The following is a 22,269-nucleotide window of genomic DNA, read 5'->3' as shown; positions in this document are numbered from 1 at the left end:
AGAGGAGAGGAGAGAAGAGGGAGAGGAGATGGAGAGGAGAGGGGAGAAGAGGGAGGAGGAGAGGAGAGAAGAGGAAGAGGAGAGGGGGAGAGAAGTTCAGCCTCTAGAATCTTGGATGGCAATTCACTCATAACACATTCACACATGTGAGTGTGACCACAACCACACACACAGCACACACACAAACCCACAGTGACACACACGAGCACACACACCAGCACACAGTGACACACATGAGCACGCACACGAACACACAGTGACACACGAGCACACACACGAACACACAGTGACACACGAGCACGCACACGAACACACAGTGACACACACTTCAGTTGCTCTCCAGACGGTGTGATGGATGTAGAACGCGGCCAGGTGAGAGACGGATAACTGACAGCTGTCTATAAGGGGTCTGCTGATGTGAGATCCCAGCATGAGTGTGTGTGTGTGTGTGTTCCCTCTGGTTACCCATGAAATCTGACACCAATTGAATATGTTCATGCTGTCATAGTTTCATATCCAGAGTGTTAGACTGTCAGAAAGACAGATCTGTCTTTAGCCTCAGAGAGAGAGAGAGAGAGAGAGACAGACACAGACAGACAGACAGACAGACAGACAGACAGACAGACAGACAGACAGACAGACAGACAGAAAAAGGGATAGAGGGATAGAGAGAGAGAATGAGAGAGCTGGTGAGGGGGAGATGTAGAAAGAGAGAGAGATAGAAGAGCAGAGATGGTCATATTAACTCTCAGACAACTCTCTTTGCACCCCACCAATGAGAGAGTGAGGACAGTAGGGGAGAGAAGACAGAAAGAAAGAGACAGAGTGTGTGGGTGTGTGTCTGTGTGTGTGTCTGTGTGTGTGTGTCTGGGTGTGTGTGTGTGTGTGTCTGTGTGTGTGTCTGGGTGCGTGTCTGTGTGTGTGTGTGGCTGTGTGTCTGGGTGTGTGTCTGTGTGTGGACTAACATGGCGCTGCTGGCTGTAGAGCTGGACATAGCTGTACTTGAGATCACACCACACTTGGAGCATTTCAGGAGCAGTCTGCTACGCGACGCCTCCAGCGGTGGACTTTAAGACACACAAACACACACACACACACGACGAGGGAGGATACACACACGACGAGGGAGGATACACACACGACGAGGGAGGATACACACACGACGAGGGAGGATACACACACGATGAGGGAGGATACAAACACGGCGAGGGAAGATACACACGACGAGGGAAGATACACACACGACGAGGGAGGATACACACACGACGAGGGAGGATACACACAACGAGGGAGGATACACACAACGAGGGAGGATACAAACACGGCGAGGGAAGATACACACGACGAGGGAAGATACACACGAGGGGTAGGGCACAAACACAGGCAAGGGGGGAGGAAGGACACACAAAAGACAAAGGAAAACACACAACCGGAAACACACACACACACACACACATTTAACAAGTAATGGGAGCATTGGGGCGCAAACCGCATACACACATTCACACACATGAGAGTGAGGAATGGATGGGTTGTGCGTTTGCAAAGGGAGACAAAAAGTACAGAAGGACAGATGGACAAGAAGAGAGGGAGAGGAACACAGAAAAAAAAGGAGAAAAATGTTCAAACCTCAAAGTAGTAGCAATGGACAACAAGTCAGAATACAAAGATCATGACAGAATGCAGTGACAGAGAAACGCAAGCGAGAGGAAGTAGAGCAGAGAGAGAGAGTGAGTGAAAGAGAGGGTGGCAGTGAGAGAAAGTGAGAAAAGAAAGAGCAAAGAGGAGGCAGAGGAACTGCCTAACAATATAGCTAACACTGATTAATAACAATGTACAGTGAGACAGACGGGAACTGCCAGGACCAACTGTTTATCTCCCCCCAGCGTGTGTGTCTGTGTGTGTGTTTTCTGTTCATGACCTATTTCAGTGATGATTAGTTTGTGTGGGTGTTTGGGACAGGCCAGTCTAAACAGCTTGTTGAGGTCTTCTGCTAATGGCCAGTCTGGGGGCCCTGGTCATTACCAATAGGCCTCAGTGGCTCAGTGCTAGAACCATGATACAGATGTGTCTGGACAGTAATAAAGTCATGGATCGGGCAGAGTGAGTCAAGTTGGTTTTGTGTGTGTGTTTGTGTTGAATGCTCTATGTGTGTGTTGAAAGCGGTGTGCGCAGTGTTTTTTATTGATATCGCTGTGCGTGTATAAATGTGTGTGTGTGTGTGTGTTGGGGGAACTGTGCTGAGGGTTGTTTAGTGCTGACTCAATGTGAAGCTTCATTGACTCTTGGAGTGCTTTCCCTCACATCCGAAACCAGCCGCAGACTGGTGTGTGTGTGTGTGTGTAGTGCAGTGTGTGTGTGAAATACTCTCAGAGTACTTGTCCTCTCAGAGGAAGCCAGGCAATGAGTCTACTGAGGTCAGACAGGGAGAGAACACAGCTAGACCATTAAAGAGAGGCTTGCTGCTGCTGCTGATGTGTGTGTGTGTGTGTAATGCTCAGTGCAGACTGATGGGGCAGTACGTAGTGTTGCTATGCTACATTAGCCTCCCAGCACATCTCATTGCCTTAGTGCCATCCACAGAAATACACTAAAACTAATGGCAAGTTGTCCTATTAGCATGGGGATGGAGGGAATGTGAGTGTGTGTGTGTGTGTGTGTGTGTGTGTGTGTGTGTGTGTGTGTGTGTGTGTGTGTGTGTCAGTGTGTGTGTGTGTCAGTGTGTGTCAGTGTGTGTAAGTGTATGTTTCTGTGAGTGTGTGTGTGTGTGTGTGTGTGTGTGTCAGTGTGTGTAAGTGTATGTTTCTGTGAGTGTGTGTGTGTGTGTCTGTCAATCTCTCTGTTTGTGAGGCCCATTTAAGCAGAAGCGTACTGCACCAAAAGGTTCAGTGTTTGCAGGGGGATGGGACCGATTTCAAAGGTTGATAGACCGAGTGCGTATGTGTGTGTGTGTGTGTCTGTGTCTGTGTCTGTGTGTCTATGTGCATTGTGTGCATGTGTGTGTCTGAGGGATCTTGTCCTTGGGTGTTGTTCTCTCTGTGCATGTGTGTATGTCCTCTGCGTGTGTGTGTCTTCTGCATGTGTGTGTCCTCTGCATGTGTGTATGTCCTTTGGGTGTGTGTATGTCCTTTGTGTGTGTGTATGTCCTTTGTGTGTGTATGTTAACTGGCTTGATCCCCATAGCGGCTTGGGGGAACAAGCCAATCTACACTGCAGATAGAGAACTATACCATTAACCATTATATAGAGAACAATACCATTAACCCTCAGAGAGAGAACTATACCATTAACCCTCATATAGAGAACTATATAATTAACCCTTATATAGAGAACTATACCATTAACCCTCATATAGAGAACTATATAATTAACCCTCATATAGAGAACTATATAATTAACCCTCAGATAGAGAACTATACCATTAACCCTTATATAGAGAACTATACCATTAACCCTCAGAGAGAGAACTATACCATTAACCCTTATATAGAGAACTATACCATTAACCCTCAGTGAGAGAACTATACCATTAACCCTCAGTGAGAGAACTATACCATTAACCCTCAGAGAGAGAACTATACCATTAACCCTCAGAGAGAGAACTATACCATTAACCCTCAGAGAGAGAACTATACCATTAACCCTCAGAGAGAGAACTATACCATTAACCATTATATAGAGAACTATACCATTAACCCTCAGAGAGAGAACTATACCATTAACCATTATATAGAGAACTATACCATTAACCCCTAGCGAGAGAACTATACCATTAACCATTATATAGAGAACTATACCATTAACCCTCAGAGAGAGAACTATACCATTAACCCTCATATAGAGAACTATACCATTAACCCTCAGAGAAAGAACTATACCATTAACCCTCAGAGAGAGAACTATACCATTAACCCTCAGAGAGAGAACTATACCATTAACCCTCAGAGAGAGAACTATAACATTAACCCTCATCAAGAGAACTATAGCATTAACCCTCATATAGAGAACTATACCATTAACCCTCAGAGAGAGAACTATACCATTAACCCTCAGATAGAGAACTATACCATTAACCCTCAGATAGAGAACTATACCATTAACCATTATATAGAGAACTATACCATTAACCCTCAGAGAGAGAACTATACCATTAACCCTCAGATAGAGAACTATACCATTAACCATTATATAGAGAACTATACCATTAACCCTCAGATAGAGAACTATACCATTAACCCTTATATAGAGAACTATACCATTAACCCTCAGAGAGAGAACTATACCATTAACCCTCAGAGAGAGAACCCCTCAGAGAGAGAACTATACCATTAACCCTCAGATAGAGAACTATACCATTAACCCTCAGATAGAGAACTATACCATTAACCCTTATATAGAGAACTATACCATTAACCCTCAGAGAGAGAACTATACCATTAACCATTATATGGAGAACAATACCATTAACCCTCAGAGAGAGAACTATACCATTAACCCTCAGATAGAGAACTATACCATTAACCCTCAGAGAGAGAACTATACCATTAACCCTCATATAGAGAACTATATAATTAACCCTCATATAGAGAACTATACCATTAACCCTCAGAGAGAGAACTATACCATTAACCCTCAGAGAGAGAACTATACCATTAACCCTCAGAGAGAGAACTATACCATTAACCCTTATATAGAGAACTATAACATTAACCCTCAGAGAGAGAACTATATCATTAACCCTCATATAGAGAACTATACCATTAACCCTCAGATAGAGAACTATACCATTCACCCTTATATAGAGAACTATACCATTAACCCTCAGAGAAAGAACTATACCATTAACCCTCAGATAGAGAACTATACCATTAACCCTCATATAGAGAACTATATCATTAACCCTTATATAGAGAACTATACCATTAACCCTCAGAGAGAGAACTATACCATTAACCCTCAGAGAGAGAACTATACCATTAACCCTCAGAGAGAGAACTATACCATTAACCATTATATAGAGAACTATACCATTAACCCCTAGAGAGAGAACTATATCATTAACCCTCAGAGAGAGAACTATACCATTCACCCTTATATAGAGAACTATACCATTAACCCTCATATAGAGAACTATACCATTAACCCCTAGAGAGAGAACTATACCATTAACACTTATATAGAGAACTATACCATTAACCCTCAGAGAGAGAACTATACCATTAACCCTCAGAGAGAGAACTATAGCATTAACCCTCAGAGAGAGAACTATACCATTAACCCTCAGAGAAAGAACTATAACATTAACCCTCAGAGAAAGAACTATACCATTAACCCTCAGATAGAGAACTATACCATTAACCCTCATATAGAGAACTATATCATTAACCCTTATATAGAGAACTATACCATTAACCCTCAGAGAGAGAACTATACCATTAACCCTCAGAGAGAGAACTATACCATTAACCCTCAGAGAGAGAACTATATCATTAACCCTTATATAGAGAACTATACCATTAACCCTCAGAGAGAGAACTATACCATTAACCCTCAGAGAGAGAACCCCTCAGAGAGAGAACTATACCATTAACCCTCAGATAGAGAACTATACCATTAACCCTCAGAGAGAGAACTATAACATTAACCCTCAGAGAGAGAACTATACCATTAACCCTCAGAGAGAGAACTATACCATTAACCCTCAGAGAGAGAACTATACCATTAACCCTCAGAGAGAGAACTATACCATTAACCATTATATAGAGAACTATACCATTAACCCTCAGAGAGAGAACTATACCATTAACCCTCAGAGAGAGAACTATACCATTAACCCTCATATAGAGAACTATACCATTAACCCCTAGAGAGAGAACTATATCATTAACCCTTATATAGAGAACTATACCATTAACCCTCAGAGAGAGAACTATACCATTCACCCTTATATAGAGAACTATACCATTAACCCTCATATAGAGAACTATACCATTAACCCTCATATAGAGAACTATACCATTAAACCCTAGAGAGAGAACTATATCATTAACCCTTATATAGAGAACTATACCATTAACCCCCAGAGAGAGAACTATACCATTAACCATTATATAGAGAACTATACCATTAACCCCCAGAGAGAGAACTATACCATTAACCATTATATAGAGAACTATACCATTAACCCTCAGAGAGAGAACTATACCATTAACCCTCATATAGAGAACTATACCATTAACCCTCATATAGAGAACTATACCATTAACCCTCATATAGAGAACTATATCATTAACCCTTATATAGAGAACTATACCATTAACCCCCAGATAGAGAACTATACCATTATCCCCTAGAGAGAGAACTATATCATTAACCCTTATATAGAGAACTATACCATTAACCCTCAGAGAGAGAACTATACCATTAACCCTCAGAGAGAGAACCCCTCAGAGAGAGAACTATATCATTAACCCTTATATAGAGAACTATACCATTAACCCTCAGAGAGAGAACTATACCATTAACCCTCAGATAGAGAACTATACCATTAACCCTCAGAGAGAGAACTATACCATTAACCATTATATAGAGAACTATACCATTAACCCTCAGAGAGAGAACTATACCATTAACCCTCAGAGAGAGAACTATACCATTAACCCTTATATAGAGAACTATACCATTAACCCTCAGATAGAGAACTATACCATTAACCCCTAGCGAGAGAACTATATCATTAACCCTTATATAGAGAACTATACCATTAACCCTCAGAGAGAGAACTATACCATTAACCCTCAGAGAGAGAACTATACCATTAACCCTCAGAGAGAGAACTATACCATTAACCATTATATAGAGAACTATACCATTAACCCTCAGAGAGAGAACTATAACATTAACCCTCAGAGAGAGAACTATACCATTAACCCTCAGAGAGAGAACTATACCATTAACCCTCAGAGAGAGAACTATACCATTAACCCTCAGAGAGAGAACTATACCATTAACCCTTATATAGAGAACTATACCATTAACCCTCAGATAGAGAACTATACCATTAACCATTATATAGAGAACTAAACCATTAACCCTCAGAGAGAGAACTATATCATTAACCATTATATAGAGAACTATACCATTAACCCTCAGAGAGAGAACTATATCATTAACCATTATATAGAGAACTATACCATTAACCCTCAGAGAGAGAACTATATCATTAACCTTTATATAGAGAACTATACCATTAACCCTCAGATAGAGAACTATACCATTAACCCTTATATAGAGAACTATACCATTAACCCTCAGATAGAGAACTATACCATTAACCATTATATAGAGAACTAAACCATTAACCCTCAGAGAGAGAACTATATCATTAACCATTATATAGAGAACTATACCATTAACCCTCAGAGAGAGAACTATATCATTAACCTTTATATAGAGAACTATACCATTAACCCTCATATAGAGAACTATACCATTAACCCTCATATAGAGAACTATACCATTAACCCTCATATAGAGAACTATACCATTAACCCTCATATAGAGAACTATACCATTAACCCCTAGAGAGAACTATACCATTAACCCCTAGAGAGAACTATACCATTAACCCTCATATAGAGAACTATACCATTAACCCTCATATAGAGAACTATACCATTAACCCTCATATAGAGAACTATACCATTAACCCTCATATAGAGAACTATACCATTAACCCCTAGAGAGAACTATACCATTAACCCTCATATAGAGAACTATACCATTAACCCTCATATAGAGAACTATACCATTAACCCTCATATAGAGAACTATACCATTAACCCCTAGAGAGAACTATACCATTAACCCTCATATAGAGAACTATACCATTAACCCTCATATAGAGAACTATACCATTAACCCTCATATAGAGAACTATACCATTAACCCCTAGAGAGAACTATACCATTAACCCCTAGAGAGAACTATACCATTAACCCTCATATAGAGAACTATACCATTAACCCCTAGAGAGAACTATACCATTAACCCCTAGAGAGAACTATACCATTAACCCTCATATAGAGAACTATACCATTAACCCTCATATAGAGAACTATACCATTAACCCTCATATAGAGAACTATACCATTAACCCCTAGAGAGAACTATACCATTAACCCCTAGAGAGAACTATACCATTAACCCTCATATAGAGAACTATACCATTAACCCTCAGATAGAGAACTATACCATTAACCCCTAGAGAGAACTATACCATTAACCCTCATATAGAGAACTATAACATTAACCCTCAGAGAGAGAACTATACCATTAACCCTCATATAGAGAACTATACCATTAACCCTCATATAGAGAACTATACCATTAACCCTCATATAGATAACTATACCATTAACCCCCCGATAGAGAACTATACCATTAACCCTCAGATAGATAACTATACCATTAACCCCCATATAGAGAACTATACCATCAACCCTCATATAGAGAACTAAACAATTAACCCCCAGAGCACCTAGCAACAAGATTGATTTGACATCACAGGACAATGGAGAGAAGAGAGAGAAGAGAGAGAAGCGAGAGATCAAATCAATTTGCAGGGAAATGAAAGCATGGATTTAGCTGGGAGGACATTGAAATCTCTGCTCATTGGATTAGTACCAATGACAAATCACCGCTGATGGAATTACAGACCAGGGACTAGAGGAAACCACTCTACTGTAATGTGTGTGTGTGTTGTGTCCCCGTGTGTATCTGTGTTGATGCATGTGTGTGTGTGTATCTGTGTCGATGCATGTGTGTGTGTATATGCCCATACATATGTGTGTGTGTATGTGAGACTGCATTATGAATCATTATACGTAAACTGTATGCATGTCCATGACCTTAGTCTGTTTGTATATCGTCTACACATTATCATAGTCAATCATGTCACCCTGGAAGTCATTATCACAGTAGCTACTAGATATACTGTATGTTCCTGCAATGCCTCTGTAGAGTCAAAATAGACTGAGTGGTATTTATGTCATTGATGTTGACATCCTTGATGTTTGAGTCTCTACAGGCCATGGTAAATGAAAATGTGTAGGAGTGTTTGTATAGTAATGTAAAAAGCCTCTATACTCGCTCATTAACATACTGTATGTGAAGAGTTAAAGGCTTATAACTGCAGTTGTCGGTCTATGGTGGCCTGAATTGGTTCCCAATCAGAGACAGCTGTTTATCGTTGTCTCTGATTAGGGATCCTATTTAGGTTGCCATTTCCATGTTGGTTTTGTGGGTTATTGTCTATGTGTAGTTGCCTGTCAGCACTCGTGTTATATGGCGTCACGGTCGTTTTGTTCTTTTGTTAGTTTGTTTGATGTTTCTTTATTAGAAGATGAATGGATTCTTTTCACGCTGCGCCTTGGTCTCATCGTTATGACGGACGCGACAGCAGTCTATTTGTGTGTTCAGAGTTGACATACTCGTGGTTTCTCTTTGTCTGCATCTTTGTGGGACTCCTCTTTCTCCATAAGATCTCTTACGCAGATAAGGATGCAGGAACCATAGAAATAGAATCACTAGAGAGACACCCATTGACCTGATTCATGTTTATAGTCACTCTATTTATATTGCTGGAACAAGTAAATATTGTATACGCATAATCAAATCATCCCAAAACAGTGAAGAGTCCTTGCCCCTCCAGGTAGATGCTGAGCATGTAGATGGTTGTGGACACATATTGGACACATATTTTGCAGATGTTATCGTAGATGCAGCGAAACGCTTATGGTTCTAGCTCCAACAATGCATTAATACAACAATACAAATGCAAAAAAATGAACTAAGAAATGAATGGTCCATGCATGGTGTGTGTTGGTGTGAGACAGGCAGACTGTTCTAGTTTTATAGTTCTAGGTCTGGTCTACCTACCCAGCTCTTTGCTTTTTAGACTTGTCCGAGATGCCATCTCGAGACATGAGCTTGTTGAAGACCACAATGCCAATCAGCATGTTCACCTAGAGAGCGAGAGAGAGAGAGAGAGAGAGAGAGAGAGACAGACAGACAGACAGACAGACAGACAGACAGACAGACAGACAGAGAGAGAGAGAGAGTAAATAATCAGATTCATGTCCAGTTTTATTGTAATTTGATTCAGGCTTCTTGACAAGGCTCTGCAATCACTATAATCAATGGACAGGGTGATGTAGTAGAAGTGGGCAGATTGTGTCTTGAGTCTCCGCCCCTCTGTCCCGACCATGTCCTGTTTAGGACAGAGGGGGTCTATTAAGCCTCCTTACAGCTGTGATCCCTGACCCACTGATTCACAATACACACACACCCATGCACCCAGCCACTCATTCACACATGCAAACAGACATACCCCAGCCAAGCAGCACTTTTCCATTCGGAAATCCTGCCCATCTGGGAGATTTTCCACATCAGTGACATGTCACTCTAAATCCTGATCCCGTTTGCTCCCCCTCTCTACTCCTCTCCCTCCCCTCTCTCCCTTCTCTCTTTCTTTCACTTTCTCACGTGACCCTAACCTTGTCCTACCAAATTGAATCCCTTGTCTCTCTTCATGTCAGTCTGCTCCCACTGCCTGCCATAGAAAAGCTTGTTTATTCACCTTGAGAAGAGAAAGGAGTTTAGAAAGGAGATTAGTGATCTTTACTCCGCGACCTCCGTCTGTTTTCTGATTGAATGTTTTTCCATACTAACCTTCGTTTTGACTGCATTGATACAGCAGAAACATTTATTTTTCGTTTCTTGTCTTTCGATAGTAATCTATATCTCTACGACACTGAGCACTTCATTGATCTCTCATTTTCAACCATGAATCTGCACTGATTTGTTTTAGATGTTCATGTCTTCCATGTTGTTTGATGCTTTCATCTGCGTCTTTCCTTCCTGTTGACATTCCCGTCATGTCCGGCCCCATTACCGTGGGAGACGCCGGTCTCCAGCCCCGTTATGTGCCGAAGGCTAGATTTATTATTTTCTTCATTAATTAGACGGTCATCCTGGGGGAGGCCTGTGTTCCTCTGATGTACTCCTCTCAATTACATCTGTTTGTTTGAGGGGCCACCCGAACACAACACGAGGTGAGCAGGGACAAACAGTAGCTATAGATGTACACACACACATTGCAAACACCTGGTTTGTCACAAACACATATACCCACATGCACATACACACACACCGACCCACACACACACACAGTTGTAATATAGTGCCTGTGTTCATCTGGATAATTGATAGTGTGCGTATTGACACAGGAACTCCCGCAAGCTGCCGTCACTAATCCTACAAAGAAGCATAAGGTAGAGATATCCGTTATTAACAAAGCCACAGAGGCATTCTACTCTCTGCAAAGTAGAATATTGTTATTGTTTTAATAAAGGCTTATTAACTAAATATAGAGGTGTACCTTGGAGTTTTAGAAGGATTACCAGGAGGACCATTGCTTCCAATGAGCATCTTTCTCCCTATTTTATAACAACTGAAGTTGCATAGCACACAAACATCTTGTCACGCCCTGGCCTTAGTTATCTTTGTTTTCTTTATTATTTTGGTTAGGCCAGGGTGTGGCATGGGTGATTTATGTGTTTTGTCTTGTCTAGGGGTTTTTGTAGATTTATTGGGTTGTGTTCTTTTAGGTGTCTAGGTAAGTCTATGGTTGCCTGGATTGGTTCTCAATCAGAGGCAGGTGTTTATCGTTGTCTCTGATTGGGAGCCATATTTAGGCAGCCATATTCTTTGGGTATTTTGTGGGTGATTGTTTCCTGTCTTTGTGTTTTATGCACCAGTTAGGACTGTTACGGTTTTCACGTTTATTGTTTTGTAGTTTGTTCATGTTTGAGTTTTCTTATTAAAGAACCATGAACTATAACCACGCTGCGTTTTGGTCCGCCTCTCCTTCCCAGGAAGAAAGCCATGACAGAATCACCCACCACAACAGGACCAAGCGGCGTGGTGACAGGCAGCGGCAGGAGGAGCAGCGATGTCAGGATTATTGGATTTGGGAGCAGAATCTGGATTATACGACTTGGGAAGAGATAGACAGGTGGGCGTTCGACCCAGGGAGAGTGCCGGAGCCCGCCTGGGATTCACTGGAGCAGTGTGAGGAGGGTTATAGGAGAATGGAGTTGGAGAAACGAGCACGGCGGTGCGGTAGGAAGCCCGAGAGTCATCCCCTAAAATTTCTTGGGGGGGGGCACACAGGAAGTATGGCGAAGCCAGGTAGGAGACCTGCACCAACTTCCTGTGCTTACTGGAGAGCGAGATAGCCCGGGCAGGCACCGTGTTATGCTGTGGAGCGCACGGTGTCCCCAGTGCGGGTGCATAGCCCGGTGGAGTACATACCAGCTCCTCGTATCGGCCGGGTTAGAGTGGGCATCGAGCCAAGTGCCATGAAGCCGGCTCTACGCATCTGGTCTCCAGTGCATCTCCTTGGGCCGGCGTACATGGCACCAGCACTTACGCATGGTGTCCCCGGTTCGCCTGCACAGCCCAGTGCGGGCTATTCCACCTCGCCGCACTGGCAGGGCGACCGGGAGCATTCGTCCAGGTAAGGTTGGGCAGGCTCGGTGCTCAAGAGCTCCAGTGCGCCTGCACGGTCCGGTCTATCCAGTGCCACCTCCACGCACAGGAAGCCTGGTGCGCGGGGCTGCCACCGGAGGGCTGGTGCGTGTCCAGAGCCCAGTACTCCCTGTTCCTCCTCCCCGCACTCGCCCTGAGGTGCGTGTCCTCGGCCCAGTACCACCAGCGCCGGCACCACGCACCAGGCCTACAGTGCGCCTCGTCTGTCCAGAGCTGATAGAGTCTCCCGTCTGTCCAGAGCTGATAGAGTCTCCCGTCTGTCCAGAGCTGATAGAGTCTCCCGTCTGTCCAGAGCTGATAGTCTCCCGTCTGTCCAGAGCTGATAGAGTCTCCCGTCTGTCCAGAGCTGCTAGTCTCCCGTCTGTCCAGAGCTGCTAGAGTCTCCCATCTGTCCAGAGCTGCTAGAGTCCCCCGTCTGTCCAGAGCTGCTAGAGTCTCCCGTCTGTCCAGAGCTGCTAGTCTCCCGTCTGTCCAGGATCTTCCAGAGCCGCCAGTCAGCCAGGATCTTCCAGAGCCGCCAGTCAGCCAGGATCCGCCAGAGCCGCCAGGATCCGCTGGAGCCGCCAGTCTGCCAGGATCCGCCAGAGCCGCCAGACAGCCAGGATCCGCCAGAGCCGCCATTCAGCCAGGATCCGCCAGAGCCGCCAACCAGCCTGAGCTACCTCAGTCCGGAGCTGCCCCTTAGTCCAGTGGGGCCATTTAGTAGGGTTGCCAATCCTAGGTCAGCGGCGAGGGTCGCCGTTCCTAGGATGCTACAAAAACGGACTAAGACTATGGTGGAGTGGGGTCCACGTCCCGCGCCAGAGCCGCCACCGTGGACAGACGCCCACCCAGACCCTCCCCTATGGGTTTAGGTGTGTGGCCAGGAGTCCGCACCTTTGGGGGGGATGGGGGGGGGGGGGGGGGTACTGTCACGCCCTGGCCTTAGTTATCTTTGTTTTCTTTATTATTTTGGTTAGGCAAGGGTGTGACATGGGTGATTTATGTGTTTTGTCTTGTCTAGGGGTTTTTGTAGATTTTATGGGGTTGTGTTCTTTTAGGTGTCTAGGTAAGTCTATGGTTGCCTGGATTGGTTCTCAATCAGAGGCAGGTGTTTATCGTTGTCTCTGATTGGGAGCCATATTTAGGCAGCAATATTCTTTGGGTATTTTGTGGGTGATTGTTTCCTGTCTTTGTTTTTTATGCACCAGTTAGGACTGTTACGGTTTTCACGTTTATTGTTTTGTAGTTTGTTCATGTTTGAGTTTTCTTATTAAAGAACCATGAACTATAACCACGCTGCGTTTTGGTCCGCCTCTCCTTCCCAGGAAGAAAGCCGTGACACATCTATACAATTTTCTCTTAGTACTGTATTGACTCCGATAAATATACTGTATCTATGCCTAAAGAAGTGAACTCATGCTTTACAGTAATGGAAACCTTGGAAAGGTTGAAAAGGCTGCAAATGATGAAAAGGCTGAAGGAGGGTACCAGAACACAGTTAGTCAAACAATTAACAAGTAAATCATGTTTAGCCCTCAACATAGGGATGCCAGTGAGGCACAGTAGAAGGTAAAGAGACAGCTAGGAGATAGGATTGTGTAGTGGCACATTGGAGAATGCTTTCTCTGTGAATGTTCTCTTCCATATTTGTCTGACACGGGTAACTCTGAAAGAAACCGCTAGTGGCAAATTAACAAATAAATGACTGTGGTGTTTATCTTCCCCCTGTCCTCCAGTGATGGGAGCCTGATGAGGACCTAGAGTGGTAAAAAGGTTGCTATGGTATGTCAACCCTCAGGGGCCATCTAAACCATATGTAGTTCTGACCCCTTTCTGATCTGTACGACAGGCATAACAAATAGCTAAAGGGAGGATGATAAGTTCAGAGGCGGGACAAGCCTGCCAACAGAGAGCCAGAATGACCAATGAGAACAGGGATAAAAGTGGGTACCCACCAATACGATGACGGCTGCAGGACCGACAAAGGCATAGAGAAGCCCGCCTTCCAAGGACAGCCAACAACTAAATTAAGAGAGAGAGAAAAAAGCATTATTATGAATGTAAAACTTCTTTAGCGCATAAGCCCTGTTCTGTCAAATGTATTTTAGTCTGTGTTTAATGACTAGGACCTATGTGTGAGAACCACTTTGCTATTTGTCTTTAGGGGTACCTAAGACTTCCAATACAGGCAATTAAAACCTGTATTTACTTAGGGGATTAACATTCATACCCCTTGACTCATTTAACATTTTGTTGTGTTACAGCCTGAATTCAAAACATATAAAATATATTTTTTGACTCTCATCTTCACACAATACCTGATAATGACAAAGTCAAAACATGTTTTAGAAATGTATGCAAATGTATTAATAATGAAATACGTAAATATCTCATTTACAAAGGTATTCACACCCCTGAGTCAATAATACATGTTAGAATCACCTTTTGGCAGTGATTAGAGCTGTGAGTCGTTCTGGGTAAGTCTCTAAGAGCTTTGCACACCTGGATTGTACAAGATTGGCACATTATTATTTTCTAAATTCTTCAAGCTCTGTCAAGTTGGTTGTTCGTCATTGCTAGACAGCCATTTTCAAGTCTTGCCATAGATTTTCAAGTTGATTTAAGTTCAAACTGTAACTAGGCCACTCAGGAACATTTAATGTCATCTTGATAAGCAACTCCAGTGTATATTTGGCCTTGTGTTTTAGGTTATTGTCCTGCTGAAAGGTGAATTTGTCTTCCAGTGTCTGTTGGAACAGACTGAACAAGGTTTTCCTTTAGGATTTTGCCTGTGCTAAGCACTATTCCATTTCTTTTTATCCCCAAAAAACTCCCTAGTCATTGCCGATGACAAGCATACCCGATAACATGATGCAGCCGCCACCATGCTTGAAAATATGAAGAGTGGTACTCAGTGATGTGTTTTGTTGGATTCACACCAAACATGATGCTTTGTATTCAGAACATAACGTACATTTCTTAGTCACCTTTTCTGCAGTTTTACTTTTGTACCTAACTGCAAACAGGATGCATGTTTTGAAATGTTTTATTCTGTACAGGCTTCCACCTTTTCACTCTGCCATTTAGGTTAGTATTGTGAAGTAACTACAATGTTGTTGAACTATTCTCAGTTTTCTCCTATCAAAGCCATTCAACTCTGTCGCTCTTTTAAAGTTACCATTTCATCATGGTGAAATCCCTGAGCGGTTTCCTTCCTCTCCGGCAACTGAGTTAGGAAGGAAGCCTGTATCTTTGTAGTTACTGGGTGTATTGATACACCATCCACAGTGTAATTAATAACTATGCTTAAAGAAAATTCAATTAAAGCTTTTTTTTTTAACCAATCTACCAATAGGTTCCCTTCTTAGCGAGGAATTGTAAAACCTACCTGATCTTTGTGGTTGGACCAGTGTTTGAAATTCACTGCATGACTGAGGGATATTTGTACGTGTGGGATGCAGAGATGAGGTAGTCATTCAAAAATCATATTAAACACTATTATTGCATAATGAGTCCATGCAACTTATTATGTGACTTGTTAAGCAAATGTTTACTAAATGTATTTAGGCTTGTCATAAAAAAGGGGTTGGCTACTTATTGGCTCGACATTTGAGCTTTTAATTTTGTATTAATTTGTAGAAAAATCTAAAAACATAATTCCACTTTGACATTATGGGTCAGGCCAGTGTAGGCCAGTGTAGGCCAGTGTAGAGCAGTGTAGGCCAGTGTAGAGCAGTGTAGGCCAGTGTAGGTCAGTGTAGGCCAGTGTAGGCCAGTGTAGAGCAGTGTAGGCCAGTGTAGAGCAGTGTAGGCCAGTGTAGAGCAGTGTAGGCAAGTGTAGGCCAGTGTAGAGCAGTGTAGGCCAGTCTAGGAATTTTTTTATTCCGTCTGTAACACAACAACATGTGGAAAAAGTCACGGGGTGTGAACTTTCTGAAGGCCCTGTATATATGACCCAAAGTGCACTGCAAGTCACATGACCATACACAACTTGTTGATATCCTTGATCTTTGAGTCTCTAAAGTGCAGGGTAAATGGAAACGTGGGAGTTTTTGTACAGTGGAGTTCAAGACCTTGGTCTAGATCCAAGGTCATGCAGGGTCGTCTGCTCGTGCTGTAAAAGCCTCTTCCCTGGCTCTTTAAAATACTGTATGTGAAGAGTTAAAAGTTTACAGCTGCAGTCTATTTGTGTGTGGTGTGTGTGTATCCGTAACCACTCTCAAATTCATAGACAGAGCTATGGATACAAGGACTGACCACCCATGATATAAAAAGTATAGTTTTAACCGTGGTTTGAGGCTATACAGCGCTTGTTTACATTTACAGTGTTAACAAACATTGTGTTCTGATGGGGTACGACAGCTGAACTAAGCTAATGGGGCATTTGGAAGTTATATTCTTCTATAATCAATAGGTATGCATGCATGTTAATTCTCAGTTACCATTGAAAAGTGCACTGCAAATCACAGTACCATACTCAGAAACACAGAGTGCTAATGATGAAAAGCCATGTTGGGTATGGAGTTAAGACGTCACAGGTCATAGGTGTGTACTCACTAGCTGGGTGTACCGTAACCTCTGGCTCTAGTGAAACCTACTGACACAGCAACCACCAGGGCTGGGAGACCTAAGAGAGAAAGAGAGAGAGAGATGTATTATCTATTTCACTTGCTTTGGCAATGCAAACATATGTTTCCCATGCCAATAAAGCTCATTGATATTGATTGAATTGAGAGAGTGAGTGAGTGAGTGAGTGAGTGAGTGAGTGAGTGAGTGAGTGAGTGAGTGAGTGAGTGAGTGAGTGAGTGAGTGAGAGAGAGAGAGAGAGAGAGAGGGAAGCGGGAGCAGGAGCGAGGGAGGGAGAGAGGAAGCAAGACAGAAGGAAGAAGGGAGAGAATGAAAGATATAGAGAGACATACACAGGAAAAAGACTAATGATAGAAATACAAGCAGCAGGTAGACAGGATGAGAGGAGGAGAGGGTGATGGGGAGAGAGGATGATAGGGATATAGGATGATAGGGAGAGAGAATGATAGGGAGAGAGGATGATAGGAGGAGAGGATGATGGGGAGAGAGGATGATAGGGGGAGAGGATGAAAGGAGGAGAGGATGATGGGGAGAGAGAATCATAGGAGGAGAGGATAATAGGAGGAGAGGATGATGGGAGGAGAGGATGGTAGCAGGAGATGATGGTAGGGTAGAGGATGATGGGGAGAGAGGATGATGGGAGAGAGGATGATAGGGGGAGATAGAAGGAGAGGAGGAGAGGATGATGGGGAGAGAGGATGATATGGGGAGATAGGATGATAGGAGGATGATGGGGGAGATAGGAGGAGAGGATGATGGGGAGGGAAGATGATATGGGGAGATAGGATGATGGGAGGACGATGGGGAGAGAGGATGATAGGAGGAGAGGATGATAGGAGGAGAGGATGATAGGGGGGATAGGATGACAGGAGGATAATGGGGAGAGAGGATGCTATGAGGATAGTGAGAGAGGATGGTAGGAGGAGAGGATGATAGGAGGAGAGGATGATAGGGGGAGAGGATGATGGGGATAGAGGATGATGGGCGAGAGGATGATAGGGGGAGAGATGATGATACGGGAAGAGGATGATGGGGGAGATAGGAGGAGAGGATGATAGGGGAGAGTGGATGATATGGGGAGATAGGATGATGGGAGAATGATGGGGAGAGAGGATGATAGGATGAGAGGATGATTAAAGAAGTGGATGATAAGAGGAAAGGATGATAGGGGGAGATAGGATGATAAGTGGAGAGGGTGATGGGGGAGAGAGGATGATGGGAGGAGAGGATGATAGGGAGAGAGGATGATGGGGAGAGAGGATGATGGGGAGAGAGGATGATAGGGAGAGAGATGATAAGAGGAGAGGATGATGGGGGAGATAGGATGATAGGAGGAGAGGATGGTAGGAGGAGAGGATGGTAGGAGGAGAGGATGATAGAAGAACAAATATATATCAGCAAGAGAATAGATGTATCCTCTTGACAATACATCAACACAATGTGCTATTTTGCAACACTGAAATTCAGTTAGACCAAGAAAATGTACTGTAATTTAACTCGGACATGTAACGTGTGACTGTAGACTGAAATACACATGGACATAATGGGGACTTACCTCCTCTAGTCACTCTCTCTTAGTTAATGGATGTATCTAGGGATGTAACAGGGACTAGCCCGAGGCAGGAGAAGTAGGCCTAGTAAGGATCAGAGTTCACTACTAAGGGTATTACAGCCTTGGTTAACATACTCCGTAGGGTCCCTGTCCAGTGCCTGCTGTTTTCATCTCACTCTACGACAAGAGGATTTTCTTCTGTGATGCATTGTGCTTCCTTGAACCAGTGTGTGTGTGTGTGTGTGTGTGTGTGTGTGTGTGTGTGTGTGTGTGTGTGTGTGTGTGTGTGTGTGTGTGTGTGTGTTTGTGCATGAGCATATGTTTGTGAGTGAGATAGAGAAATTGTTTGTGTGTGTGTCAAAAAATGATGCTGGGTCCGTAATGAGTATGACTGAAATATTAATGTAATTAACAAAGCTGTGACAATGCCAGCAAATGAACTGCAATTAGAAAATCACACATTACAAAAAGAGATGTGGTGTGGCTGGGTGGGGTGCTAACGTTACATAAATATGATGCCTTTTCAAACACAAACACACATCACACACACTCCCTCACGACTCTGCACAATCTGCCGTTGTCATGGTGACTGATTTCGATCAGTATTCGAGTTAAAATTGCAACATCTAGGGACGTATCCCTGATAAGTTGTTCTCATCTATCTCCCTCCCTCCCCCCCACACTCCCTGCCTCCCTCCCTCCCTCCCTTTAATACTGTTTCATGTTTTCTCAATCTATGTGACTTTATGGCATTCATACATCCCAGCATTGCTATGTCTAAATCCCAAATGGCACCCTATTCCTAATTTAGTTCACTACATTTGACCATAACCCCCTGGTCAAAAGTAGTGCACTAAAGATGGAATATTGTCAAATATAGAGTACTAAATAGGGAATAAGGTGTCATTTGGGACTCTATATCCGTTAAGGGCATCAGTGACTTAATGGATCAGATAGGTGGATGGATAAGGGATAAGAACAGGGGATGAATGGGAGCAGGGATTCCATTGCTTGTAATTGCTAGGTTCTATCTCCCTGGATCTTGCCTCTGTCAGAGGAGATGTTATCCAATAGCATTTCTTATCCTCTGTCATCTCCTTTAGCAAGGCATGAGGTTGTTGTACAGGAGACGCATTCAACAGGACACTGACTGACTGTGCAGTGTGACAGAATTAAAACAATCAGAATCATTTCTCCACCTAATGTATGTGGATGGGAAGATGGAAGTTATTGTGAACTTTCACCTTTATTCCAGTATGCAGACCCTGTATGGTTGAGATATGTTTGTGTGGGTTTATGTGTGTGTTTATGTTTGTGCATGCCTGTGTGTGTGTGTACCTACCCCAGCCCAGGCACAGGAAGCGTTTGCGTATGAGGCGTGTCCTCATCTTGCCAATCACAGCCAGGTAAGACTGCCACGCCTCTGTCAGTACCCAGCAGAACGATGCCAAGAAGAAGAAATGAAGGAAAGCAGCAGTCACAGTACACAGGCCCTGTAGAGAGAGATGGTGAGGGAGGAGAGAGGACAAGAGAGAGATGGTGAGGGAGAGGGATAGTGACAGAGTGACAGACAGTGATGAAGGTGTAGGAAAGAAGAAACAGATAAAGGAATGAGAATGTAGGAGTGATAATCAACAACAACAGTTGACAGAGCAGAGGTGAGTAGTAATCTACCTAAAATAGTTTTGACACCTGATTGAGGCTCTTCAAAATAATCTACTAGAATAGATAAACAACAGTACAATGTGTAACATGACTATAACTGAATTGACGGCCGTTGTGTGTGCGTGCATGTTTGCGTGTGTGTGTGTTTGTGTGTTTGCGTGTGCGTGTGTGTGTCCTGTTCTCACCTTGCTGAGTGTCTGGGACTGTCCAACCAGTATCAAGATGTTGGAGGCCAGGATGGAGAGACAAAAATTGACCAAGATGATAGACCTCTCGGAACGGATATACCTGAGAGACAAAGAGAAAGACATGCAGAAAGAATGAAAAGAAGAAGAGAAAGAAGGAAGGAGGAAAGAGGGGAAACAAAATGTGAAGCGATGAAGTTGAACTGATGGACTGATTCCTTTCCTGAACATGGTCATGTGTTCATTTTAATTTGACCTTTCTTTAACTAGGCAAGTCAGTAAAGAACAAATTCTTATTTACAATGACGGTCTAGGAACAGTGGGTTAACTGCCTTGTTTAGCTCGGGGATTCGATCTAGCAACCTTTCGGTTACTGGCCCAAAACTCTAACCACTAGGCTCTAACCACTAGGCTCTAACCACTAGGCTTTTTCCACTAGGCTCTAACCACTAGGCTCTAACCACTAGGCTCTAACCACTAGGCTCTTACCACTAGGCTTTAACCACTAGGCTCTAACGACTAGGCTCTAACCACTAGACTCTAACCACTAGGCTCTAACCACTAGACTCTAACCACTAGACTCTAACCACTAGGCTCTAACCACTAGGATTTTACCACTAGGCTCTAACCACTAGGCTCTAACCACTAGACTCTAACCACTAGGCTCTAACCACTAGACTCTAACCACTAGACTCTAACCACTAGGCTCTAACCACTAGACTCTAACCACTAGACTCTAACCACTAGACTCTAACCACTAGGCTCTAACCACTAGACTCTAACCACTAGACTCTAACCACTAGACTCTAACCACTAGACTCTAACCACTAGGCTCTAACCACTAGACTCTAACCACTAGACTCTAACCACTAGACTCTAACCACTAGATTCTAACCACTAGACTCTAACCACTAGGCTCTAACCACTAGGCTTTTACCACTAGGCTCTAACCACTAGGCTCTAACCACTAGGCTCTAACCACTAGACTCTAACCACTAGGCTCTAACCACTAGGATACCTGCCATCTGCTCTAGATCAGCCTACTGTTCTTCCTTCACAATCTCTCCCTCTCTCCATCCCCCCTTCACAATCTCTCTCTCCCTCTCTCTCCCCATTCTTCCTTCACAATCTCTCCCTCTCTCATCCTTCCTTCACAATCTCTCTCTCCCTCCCTCTCTCCATTCTTCCTTCACAATCTCTCTCTCTCCCTCTCTCTATCCGTTCTTCCTTCACAATCTCTCTCTCTCTCTCTCGCTCTCTCTCCATCTCTCCTTCACAGTCGATCTCTCTCCTCCTCTCGCCATCCCTCCTTCACAATCTCTCTCTCTCCCTCTCTCTCTCCATCCCTCCTTCACAATCTCTCTCTCTCCCTCTCTCTCCGTTCTTCCTTCACAATCTCTCTCTCTATCCATCCCTCCTTCACGGTCACTCTCTCTCCCCCCTCTCCATCCCTCCATCACAGTCTCTCGCTCTCTGTCCCTCCTTCATGATCTCTCTCTCTCCCTCCTTGTCTACCACTGATGTCACTCTCCATACCCCCCCCCCCCCCCCCTCTCTCTCACACACAATTAATCTCCCCAGTCTGAGAGTCTGGCTATGCCTTCGCCCATTGGTTCTCCATTAGGCCTAATTGGAGTTTTGGAGTGGACTGCTCCACTGTCGAGCCAACCCGGGATTTTCTCCCCC

General features: G+C 43.6%; 1 protein-coding gene across 1 annotated transcript in view; it reads right to left on the bottom strand.

Moving 5' to 3' along the window:
* LOC110496862 (adhesion G protein-coupled receptor B2) overlaps positions 1-22,269 on the bottom strand; it is a 472,722-nt gene that overhangs the window by 72,344 nt on the left and 378,109 nt on the right. The window contains exons 19-23 of the mRNA XM_036953306.1: positions 20,584-20,686; positions 20,076-20,226; positions 17,152-17,221; positions 14,550-14,616; positions 9,940-10,025 (exon numbers count right to left, since the gene is read on the bottom strand). Coding sequence (XP_036809201.1) covers positions 9,940-10,025; positions 14,550-14,616; positions 17,152-17,221; positions 20,076-20,226; positions 20,584-20,686 — 477 coding nt within the window. The remainder of the gene's footprint in view (positions 1-9,939; positions 10,026-14,549; positions 14,617-17,151; positions 17,222-20,075; positions 20,227-20,583; positions 20,687-22,269) is intronic.

Source organism: Oncorhynchus mykiss, chromosome 18 (assembly GCF_013265735.2).
Source record: "Oncorhynchus mykiss isolate Arlee chromosome 18, USDA_OmykA_1.1, whole genome shotgun sequence".
Classification (NCBI taxonomy): Eukaryota; Metazoa; Chordata; class Actinopteri; order Salmoniformes; family Salmonidae; genus Oncorhynchus; species Oncorhynchus mykiss.
This window is presented reverse-complemented; position numbering and strand designations above follow the sequence as displayed.